This window comes from Pituophis catenifer, unplaced genomic scaffold, assembly GCF_029215685.1.
Source record: "Pituophis catenifer annectens isolate HBS135680 unplaced genomic scaffold, rPitCat1.0.hap2 SCAF_13, whole genome shotgun sequence".
In the NCBI taxonomy this organism is placed as follows: domain Eukaryota; kingdom Metazoa; phylum Chordata; class Lepidosauria; order Squamata; family Colubridae; genus Pituophis; species Pituophis catenifer.
In genome coordinates this window covers 7,266,904-7,277,565 of record NW_027256893.1, presented here as the reverse complement: position 1 = coordinate 7,277,565, position 10,662 = coordinate 7,266,904, and the positions used below count along the sequence as shown (strand labels likewise).

Sequence of the window (10,662 nt, the reverse complement as noted above, 5' to 3'; positions counted from 1 at the left end):
TTGTGATTGTAATTTCCTTGTCCTCCAGCATGTATCTGATAATGGACAGCTATTCTCAACCTCCTTCTCTTTCTCTCTCCTTTTCTCTTGTACCTTTTCAGGCACTTCCATTTCTCATGTCCCGATAACCTACATGCTGCCTGCAGTGAGAAATGATACAACCTGAGGCCTCTAGACCTTTGAAGCTCACAGGAATCCTTGGCCCACCTTCTTCTCCTCCTAAATGAAGTTGAGTGAGTGTCCTTCAGAGGATAAATGCTCATTGCAATCCAGAGGACGTCAACTGCCAGGAGCATGTCCGTTCCCCCTCTTGGCCTGCAAACCCAGATTCTGATGGACGGTGGACGGTGGTGACACCATGTAGAAGGTGCTGAAGGGGTGTCCTAACTGAGTTGCAATGGTTTTATACACTTCCCCATTTCCTAACGGCTTTCTTTATGCACTGCATTCCTTCTCCTGGGGCTTAATCTTCCCATGCTATTGGCTCGGGGACCGGCTCCTGGCCTCTTTTGTGCCTACCACCTACGAGAAACGGCAAAGGGGAGATGACCCGTGCTACTTCCATGCTCTCTGCATCATCATCACCACTCCCATCTACTTAGCATTGCTGGTGGTCTCCCTTCCTTTTGCCCTGATTGGCTTCCTGTTATGGTCCCCTCTCCAGTCCGTGAGACGTCCATACATTTATTCCAGACTACAGGACAAAAGCCAGATCAACGGATCCACCTTACTCACGGAGTGGAAGGCGGCCAGCAATGGGAAAAGCTTTTGTTTTAGCAGTGCCAACGTCTGCTTGCTGCCAGATTCCTTGGCGAGATTAAACAATGTTTTCAACACACAAGCCCGAGCAAAGGAAATTGGGCGAAGGATCCGGAATGGAGCCAGCAGGCCCCAAATCAAAATCTACATAGATTCTCCCACCAACACATCGATCAGCGCCGCAAGCTTCAGCAGCCTCGTTTCGCCCCAAGGTGGAGATGGCAATAACCGGGCAGTCAACACGGGCATTAAGAGGACCACGTCCATGGAGTATAAAGGGGACAATGCCGGTTCTAACCATGAAGATGGCAGGGATCCCAAAGGTGGAGGAGATGCTGGTGATGGAGAAGATGGCAACACTTGCATCGTGCGCATAGGCGGTGAGGATAATGGCCACATTTCAGACCTAGAAGCCGATGGGATGGGAAGCCACATGAATAACAGCAAGGGAGCAGTCAACTGTTCTCCTGAATCAGAAGCTGAGATCCCGAAAGGTCAAACACCCAACCATAAGCAAAAGGAAGGGGATTCCGGAAGCTTGGATAGCTGTACTGCCTCGCGGGAGTCCCTGGTGAAGATGCGCTCTGGAGATGGTCCAGTTGACCAAAGCACCGTGAACAGTAAACTCCTCTACAAAGCCTCGCTTATGAAGAAGACTTCGGTGAAGAAAAAGAAGAATATGGATGAGCCCTTCGACCACGAGATCTCTGCTTTCTTTCCTGCCAACTTGGACTTCCTGTGCTTGCAGGAAGTGTTTGACAAAAGGGCGGCGGAGAAGTTGAAAAATCAGCTGCACCGCTATTTTGAGTACATTCTGTATGACGTTGGAGTCTACAGCTGCCATGGCTGCTGTACCTTCAAATTTGTGAACAGTGGCCTGCTTTTTGCCAGTCGCTACCCAGTTATGGATGCTGCCTATCACTGTTACCCCAACGGGAAAGGAACAGATGCCTTGTCTTCAAAGGGTGCCCTGTTTCTCAAGGTAAGAGCCTCCTTATAGAGAATACTACCCTGTGTATGTCAGCAAGGGATGAACAGAGTTTGCAAATGCAGAATTTTCAGGGTGGAAATTTGGAAGGGAATATTTTGCCCTCAGTGGTGAAATTCAATTTTTTTTACTGCCAGTTCTGTGGGTGTGGCTTGGTGGATGTGGCTTGGTGGGCATGGCAGGGGAAGGATATTGCAAAATCCCAATTCCGTCCCCACTCCAGGGGAAGGATACTGTAAAATCTCCATTCCTACCCCACTCCAGGGGAAGGATACTGCAAAATCCCCATTCCCACCCCACTCCAGGGGAAGGATACTGCAAAATCTCCATTCCCTTCCCACTCCAGGGGAAGGATACTGTAAAATCTCCATTCCCTCCTAACTCCAGGGGAAGGATACTGTAAAATCCCCATTCCCTCCCCACTCCTGAGGGAAGGATATTGCAAAATCCCCATTCCCACCCCATTCCAGGGGAAGGATACTGCAAAATCTCCATTCCCTCCCCACTCCTGTGGGAAGGATACTGCAAAATCCCCATTCCCTCCCCACTCCTGGGGCCAACCATAGGTGGTATTTGCCGGTTTTCCAAACTGCTCAAAATGTCCACTACCGGTTCTCCAGAACCTGTCAGAACCTGCTGGATTTCACCCCTGCTTGCCCTCAAGCATGGAAGCTCTCTGGAATTCAGAACCTTGAGAGACTGGATTCACGCAACGTGTTAGAGGAGGTTAAAATGCAGATGTTGCTTATTGAAGAACAGCATGTTGTGGAAATCCAGCTATTTGTCTTAGCATGTTATATGATCCAGGTCCTCAAATTAAGACACAGTATGATTTATTGGGTGGACATGGCATGTTATATGAACACAGGGACTGTGCTATGTTAATCCAGTTTTAGGATTAACAGCAAGTTGTGTGACTCCAACAGAATCTGACAGATTACCCTGCTTTTCTACCTTTTTGATATATCTCTCCTTTTACTTGAGAACTCATATTTAGATTCTTCCATAATTTCTATGATTTCTCAGCTATGCGTGAGTTTCTAATTTTCAGGAACACAATAGGAATCCTGGATGTAGCTAGGAATCAACTATATCTTTAGCCTTCTTAAGCACAGAGCATAAACCCAAGATGGACAAAAGCTCTTATCATCATTATCATCATTTAAAGACCCCATAATTCCTTGCGGGGTGGAGTCTGGGCAACTGAATGGAGCTAGCAGAGTGTTTACTGGCCAGATTCCTTTCCTGTCACCAATGTGGAAATTTGTTCAGCAGATATATTCTCATTGTGCCCAGAGAGAGAAATATCTGGCTCTACCTAGGACTGAACTCACAGCCTCCTGATTGTGAGGCGAGAGCTCCACCTCTAGGCCACTGCACCACTCCATGTACAAAAGCTCTTATATTAGGGGTCAGCAACCTGCGGCTCTGGAGCTGCATGTAGCTCTTTCACCCCTCTGCTGCAGCTCCCTGTCATTCAAAATATGTGTCACAACCGCCAGTGTGCGACACCTGTCAGCATGCGATTTATTGAGCTTTTCAACCCCCAGTAGGCGAACCATGGATAAATCCAAGAAAAGTAAAGTTTCAGAAGAAAACAGAAGGTTTAATTCAACTACATAGGCTAGTTTTGTGGCCGCTCAAGAAATAGTCAGGCACAGGAAGGGTTTTGTGGCTCCCGGTGTTTTCTTTTCTGTGGGAAATGGGTCCAAATGGCTCTTTGAGTGTTTAAGGTTGCAGACCCCTGTCTTATATGAAGAGTTAATGCAATATTTAGCTTCTTTCATGGTGCACTCCAACAGGCTTATCGTCCTTTGTCCTCCCAGAGCTCATACCCACTTGGACAATTAATCTTAACTTCTTCAATGTGTGACCAAGTTAATGACCTACAATAATGGTTTTAGTTTGACTTTCTGCTTCTGCTTAGTTGTGCAGTTGGTCATTTAAGTCTACAGAATAGATCCTGGCTCATTCAGTTTCCCTTCGCTCATGGTTTCCCCTATGCTACAAATGGAAAATAGGACATTGAAATAGGGACTTGTCATCCAAAAACAGTTTGTGGATGATTAAGAATTGATCCCCGGCCCTGTGCTCTGTGTGGGTTTGAGCATGCCCATGCGTCTCTTTGTTTTAATTGCCACAAGCTGATTCATTTAGAGTATAATCCTACAGAGATATGGGGATGTTTAGAATTATTTATTTATTCATTTTCTGCGAATCAGCCCAAAATCAGCCAAGTGACTCTGGGCAGCTTACAAGTCCAAACTTTTTAAACAATTAAAAAGACATTAAAAAAAATAAAAACATCCACAAAATAAATACATATAAACAGCAACCGTGATGATGAATCTGTTAATAGTGAAGCCAAGTTATGGGGCCTTTCACACATTCCGTGCCCCGGGGCCATGGAATGTTTTTCATAATCATAATCATAAGTTTATTTGTCAAGCATATATAAGATAACAGGTAAAAGTATAAACATAATTTGAATACATGAAAAGAGTAAATAAAAAGGAATATTAGGACAGGGACGGTAGGCACGCTGGTGCACTTATGCACGCCCCTTACAGACCTCTTAGGAATGGGGTGAGGTCAACAGTAGACAGTTTAAAGTTAAAGTTTTGGGGGTTTGGGGATGAAACCACAGAGTCTGGTGGTGCATTCCAGGCGTTGACTACTCTGTTGCTGAAGTCGTATTTTCCGCAATCGAGTTTGGAACGGTTTACCTTGAGTTTGTATCTATTATTTGCTTGTGTATTGTTGTGGTTGAAGCTGAAGTAGTCATTGACAGGAAGGACATTGTGGCAGATAATTTGATGTACTATGCTTAGGTCAGACTGAAGTCGGCATAGTTCTAAGTTGTCTAAGCCCAAAATTTGGAGTCTGGTGGCATAAGGTATTTTATTGCGGTTAGAGGAATGGAGGACTCTTCTCGTAAAATATCTCTGGACTCTCTCGATTGTATTTATGTCCGATATGCAGTGCGGGTTTCAGACAGATGAGCTGTATTCGAGAATTGGTCTAGCAAATGTTTTGTATGCTCTTATTAGAAGAAGCTATGCAAGATTAGGTTAACAACTCTTAATGGCTTTTTGGCAATGTTGTTACAGTGGGCTCTGGAACTTAGATCTTTAGAAATGATTTTACAGCTTTAGAAAAGCTAACAGCAATTTAATAGAATAACAGAGTAGGAAGGGACCTTGGAGGTCATCTAGTCCAACCCCTTGCTTGAGCAGAAGACCCTGTACCATTTCAGACAAATGGCTGCCCATTCTCTTTTTAAAAGCCTCCAATGATGGAGCATTCACAACTTCTGAAGCAAGCGATTACACTGGCTGATTGTTCACACTGTTAGGAAGTTTCTCCTTAATTTCAGATTGCTTCTCTCCTTGATTAGTTTCCATCTGTTGCTTCTTGTCCTGCCTTCTGGTGCTTTGGAAAATAGGTTGACTCCTTCTTCTTTGTGGCATCCCCTCATTGGAACATGCGATCACATCATCCCTAGTCCTTCTTTTCACTAGGCTGGGTATAACCAATTTCTCAGGGGTGGGCTTCAAAAGTTTTAACAAGAGGTTCTCTGCCCGGTTGCTGGGTGGGTGTGGCCATGGTGGGCGTGGCCTAGTCAGTCTCCTGCACCATGGTGACAGGGGCTTTTTGCCCTCCCTGGGCCCCAGAGGCTCGAGGAAAGCCTCCAGGAGGGCGAAAATGGCCTCCCCAGGCTCCAAAGGCCCTCTGGAGGCCAGAAACAGACCCGTTTCCAGCCTTCCCAAACTTCCGGTAGGCCTATTTTTCACCCTCCCTGAGCCTCCGTGTGCACCCTGCACTTACCTGCATCCAAAATGGGCCGTGTGGGGACTCCTGGGAGGGGCGGGGCAGGGCTGGGTAGGCGGGGCCAGCCAGGAATGAGATTTGGGGGTTCTCCGAACTGCACAGAATCTTAGCTAGAGATTCTTCCGAACCCCTGCGAACCCCCAGCAGCCCATCCCTGCAATTCCTGCAACTGTTCTTCATGTTTTAGCCTCCACCCTGTAATCACCCTTGTTGCTATTCTGTGTACTCTTTCCTCAACATCGCTATTTTGAACTCTGAAGGGAGAATATTCCAGATCGCTGTTTTCCCTTCCCTGATTCTTCCTGACACTGGGAAAACCTCGAACCTAACATGATAGAATCAGTTAGGAAGAGGCAGCAGGGAAAATTCTCGGCAAAACTAATTTTTTTTTTTACCTTCTGGTGCAAAGAAAGTAAGAAGAATGAAAATTTTCCATCTTGCTTTCATTTCAAGGCTACATCAAAGAGGATCTGATATGCCAGAACACTTCAGCCAAGAAGCAGAACATCAAATTTCTCTTTTAAGAAAGCCTTAAAATAGAATGAAGAAAGGTACTTTAAACAAGGCACTGGTTCTGTTTAGATCATAGCATATCAGAGTTAGAAGGGACCTTTATTTTTATTTTATTTATTTTTTTAAAATTTGATTTATATGCCGCCCTTCTCCGGAGACTCAGGGCGGCTTACAGTGTGTTAAGCAATAGCCTTCATACTTTTGTATATTTATACAAAGTCAGCTTATTGCCCTCACACACTGGGTCCTCAATTTACCTACCTTAGAAAGGATGGAAGGCTGAGTCAACCTTGAGCCTGGCGAGATTCAATCTTACTTTAATTGCAGACAGCTGGTGTTAAATTACAGTGCTTCTGTCTGTTGAGCTATCCAGGCTCTTCCTTGGAGGCTCTTCCTTCTAGTCCAACCCCTTGCTCAAGCAAGAAACCCTATAACATTTCACATAAATGGCTGTCCAGTCTCTTCCTTAAAAGCCTCCCGTCAGATGCCTATGAGCCTCGAGCCAAGTTTCAAAAGAAATCCAGTTATTTATTAGCAGCAACATGTCAGCAACTTCCCGAGTGTAGTCAACTCTGCCACACGTAATTCACAGCTCAACTCTGGCCCTGTTTCCCCTCCCCTCCTCTCAGGCTGTGTCATAAATCACATTCTCCAACGAGGCACTTTCACGGGCTGTAGAAAACATGCCTCAAAAGATGGCTCTGGTAATCTGAGATCCAACCTTGGAGGAAGGTATGCATGGAATGTGCTTTTGTATGTGGCTCTCGAACTGCTCCATCACGTCTCCCCCCTTTCTGTCCATGGCAACTCGAGAGCAGACTAGAAATGCTTTGCGAGTTGACATCTCCAGTGATGGAGCACTCACAACTTCTGAAGGCAAGCCATTCCATTAGCTGTCACTGTCAGGATATTTGTCCTTACTTCTAGGTTGGATCTTTCCTTGAGTTAATGTCCATCCGTTGTTTCTTGTCTTGCCTTCGGGTGCTTTGGAGAATAGGTTGACTCTCTCTTTTAGTTCTTCACCATCAAACTTTTGCAAGTATGCTTTGAGGGAGAAAAAAAACCTGTGAGTGGCAGATGATATTTGAGAGAAATAAACACTCAGCAAGGGACCAAGCTAGCAATTGAAATGTTGGGGAGGAGGAGAAGGAGGAGACATCCTGGGCAGAAAGCAAACAAGGAGGATAATTAATTCCTTTTTAAATGCATCAGTCTTCTGGAGTGATGTATTTCAGGAGGATAGGAAGGATGCAGCCTTAGCATGAATTGCTGGCTCACAGTTTCGAGCAACAAAGGAAGGCAGGGGAGGGAGGGAGGAAGGGAGGGGGGAGAAAAGAAGATAACCGTTAAAATGTTGAACAGAGTGTGGGAAAGAAGGAAGGACAGAGAAAAGGCGATGATGGGATTCTGTGGAAATGTCTTAGAATAGCAGGAGGAACCTGAAAACTCCCCAGATCTTTTGGGTGACATCACATCAAATAACAAGCTGTGACATTGCCCGTGTTGCCAAGAGCTGTTGGGTTGTGTGCCAAAAACATACAAAACATGACCAGTGGTGGGATTCAGCCAGTTCACACAAGTTCGGTAGAACCGGTAGCTAACTTTTTGTGCAGTTCAGTGAGCCGGCTGAATAGCGTACCTCACCCCGCCTTGCCCCGCCTTGCCCCACCCCTCCCAACCACTTCTTACCTTGCCGCCCACCTGCTCACCTGGAAACCTCTGAGATTTTATAGCTTTGAAGTTCTCTATGTCCATATGCAGGGGACGTGGTGGCTCAGTGGCTAAGACTCTGAGCTTGTTGATTGAAAGGTCGGCAGTTCAGCGGTTCGAATCCCTAGTGCCGCATAACGGGGTGAGCTCCCGTGACTTGTCCCAGCTTCTGCCAACCTAGCAGTTCAAAAGCACGTAAAAAAAAATGCAAGTAGAAAAATAGGGACCACCTTTGGTGGGAAGGTAACAGTGTTCCGTGCGCCTTTGGCGTTGAGTCATGCCGGCCACATGACCACAGAGACATCTTCGGACAGCGCTGGCTCTTCGGCTTTGAAATGGAGAGGAGCACCACCCCCTAGAGTTAGAAATGACTAGCACATATGTGCAAGGGGAACCTTTACCTTTTTCTGTCCATATGCAAACTCTTTGGGGAGGTGGAGATCAAAGCAAAGGACTGAAAGGACAGCCAACATTGAGGAGACAATGAGAAGCATAGAAACACCAGCAGGTACCCCGACTCATGACTAAGTAGTATTTAGAGACACAGCATCCTACGTCATCTTAAGGATTATTAGATATATTCCCCTTCAACTGGTTAATTGTGAGATACCAACGGGTGATTCATTACAAGTTATTTTACTAGATGAGTTCCCACAAACTCCCTGAGGAAATTTACTTGAGGAATTCACCTATTGGTCAATTCCTCAGGTAAATAACTTGAGGAATTAGCCAACAGGTTTATCTTGGGGCAGATATGTAATATTAAAACCTTCTGTCCCTGGCTGTAAAAAAATAAAGTGAATTAATTCTGTCATCCTTGCCTGACAATCTCAGAGCTGCTGTTTGAAGCATCTGCTTCAGTTTACTGAATGATTGGGGGTTGGTCCCTTGTGACGTTATGACTCAGCCAGTGAAACTGTCCAAATGGAAGAATCTGAGAAAAGTTTCAAAAAGACAGACATTAACAGAAGCAGTGGTGAAATCCAAATTTTTTTACTATCAGTTCTGTGGGTGTGGTGTGATGTGGTGGGCGTGGCAGGGGAAGGATACTGCAAAATCTCCATTCCCACCCCACTCCTGGGGGAAGGATATTGCAAAATCTCCATTCCCTCCCCACTCTGGAACAACCAGAGGTGGTATTTGCTGGTTCTCCAAACTACTCAAAATTTCCGCTACCGGTTCTCCGAACTGCTCAAAATTTCCGCTACCGGTTCTTCAGAATCTGTCAGAACCTGCTGGATTTCACCCCTGAACAGAAGGTACAATTTTTACCCCCTTAAACAAGACCATCTCACTCCCTTAGCAAGAATGTAAAGATGTTATTTTATTTTTAATTCAAGTGGGTGATTTTAAAAAAAAGATAGGAACTCATCAATCGGATAGATTTCATCCTAATCCCAGTAGAAAGAATTTCAGATAGTAACAAAAAATATCAATGATAGAATCAGTTGGGAAGGTGGGCACCAAGGAGAATTCATTATTGGCCTAGCTAATAACTAAAACAGGGATTTATCAGGCTTCAAGAGAAGCTGGTAGAAAGCTTTTATTTTAATCTGGTCTGCCATCTCTAGACTGTGGTTAGTACTCAGATCTCTGGCCCTCTTTCAGTAGATGCATGTAGACAATGCCATATAGCACTTAAGTATTTTATTCAAGGCTATTTCCAGATTCTAAACCAGTGTTTTTCAAACTTGGCAACTTTAAAGGTGTTTGGACTTCAATGCTGGGAATTCCTGCAAGGATATTCAGGGAGTTGAAGTCCACATATCTTAACATTGCCAAATTTGAAAAAAGACTAGACTAAATCTTCTACCTATACCAGTGATGGCTAACCTTTTCCGGACTGAGTGCCCAAAGTGCTCCCGAACCTCCAAAATGCAATGCATGTGTGCCCCCCAAGCATGCACCCTGCTCCCGCGTATGCACGCACCCCTGCATGTGCCCCAGCCCATGCATGTGTATCAGGGGTGAAATGCTCCCGGTTCGGATTGGATCGCCCGATCCGGTAGCGATGGAGGTGGGTGGTTCAGAGAACCGGTAGCAAAAATCCCTGCCCCTCCCCCCATGCCCAGCTGAGCTGCGCAACCATCAGAGGCTTTTTTTTTTTTAATTTTTAAAAGCATTTTTTTCTACAACCTCTTCGGCCGAAAAAATGCTTTTAAAAGTAAAAAAAAAAAGCTCTGATGATCGTGTCACTCAGCTGGGATTGTCAAAGGCTTTTAAAAGCATTTTTTCTACAACCGCTTCAGAGGTTTTAGAAAAAATGCTTTTAAAAGCCTCTGACGATCCCAGCTGAGTTGCCTGATCGGCAAAGGCTTTTTTTCTTTTAAAAACATTTTTTCTACAACCTCTTCGGCTGAAGAGGTTGTAAAAAAAAATGCTTTTAAAAGCCTCTGACGATCCCAGCTGAGTTGCCTGATCGGCAGAGGCTTTTAAAAGAAAAAAAGGCAACTCAGCTGGGATCATCAGAGCCTTTTGAAAGCATTTTTTTACAACCTCTTCGCCAAGAGGTTGTAGAAAAAATGGTTTTAAAAGTAAAAAAAAAAAATTGGCCACGCCCACCCAGTCACATTACCCTCCACACCAAGCCATGCCCACAGAACCGGTACTAATAAATTTTAGATTTCACCACTGATGTGCACCCCTGCAATGCCCTGCCCACCTCATGCACACACACACACACCCCGCATGCGCTTGAGGAATTCCAGGAGTTGGAGCCCCTGTATTTCTAAAACTTTCCAAGTGTAGAGGCTTGATGCAGACCACTGCTGTAGTATTATTGATCAAGATCTAAATGTTTTCCTCCAATCTGAGACTCTAGCTTGGAGTTTCAATTGAGAAAATGCAATGTGAATATCAAA

General features: G+C 45.0%; 1 protein-coding gene across 1 annotated transcript in view; it reads left to right on the top strand.

The window, feature by feature from the left end:
- Positions 1 to 397: 397 nt before the first annotated feature.
- SMPD3 (sphingomyelin phosphodiesterase 3) overlaps positions 398 to 10,662 on the top strand; it is a 52,585-nt gene continuing 42,320 nt past the window's right edge. Inside the window, exons 1-2 of the mRNA XM_070953047.1 lie at positions 398 to 1,213; positions 1,244 to 1,741. Of these exons, the coding sequence (XP_070809148.1) occupies positions 398 to 1,213; positions 1,244 to 1,741 (1,314 nt within the window). The remainder of the gene's footprint in view (positions 1,214 to 1,243; positions 1,742 to 10,662) is intronic.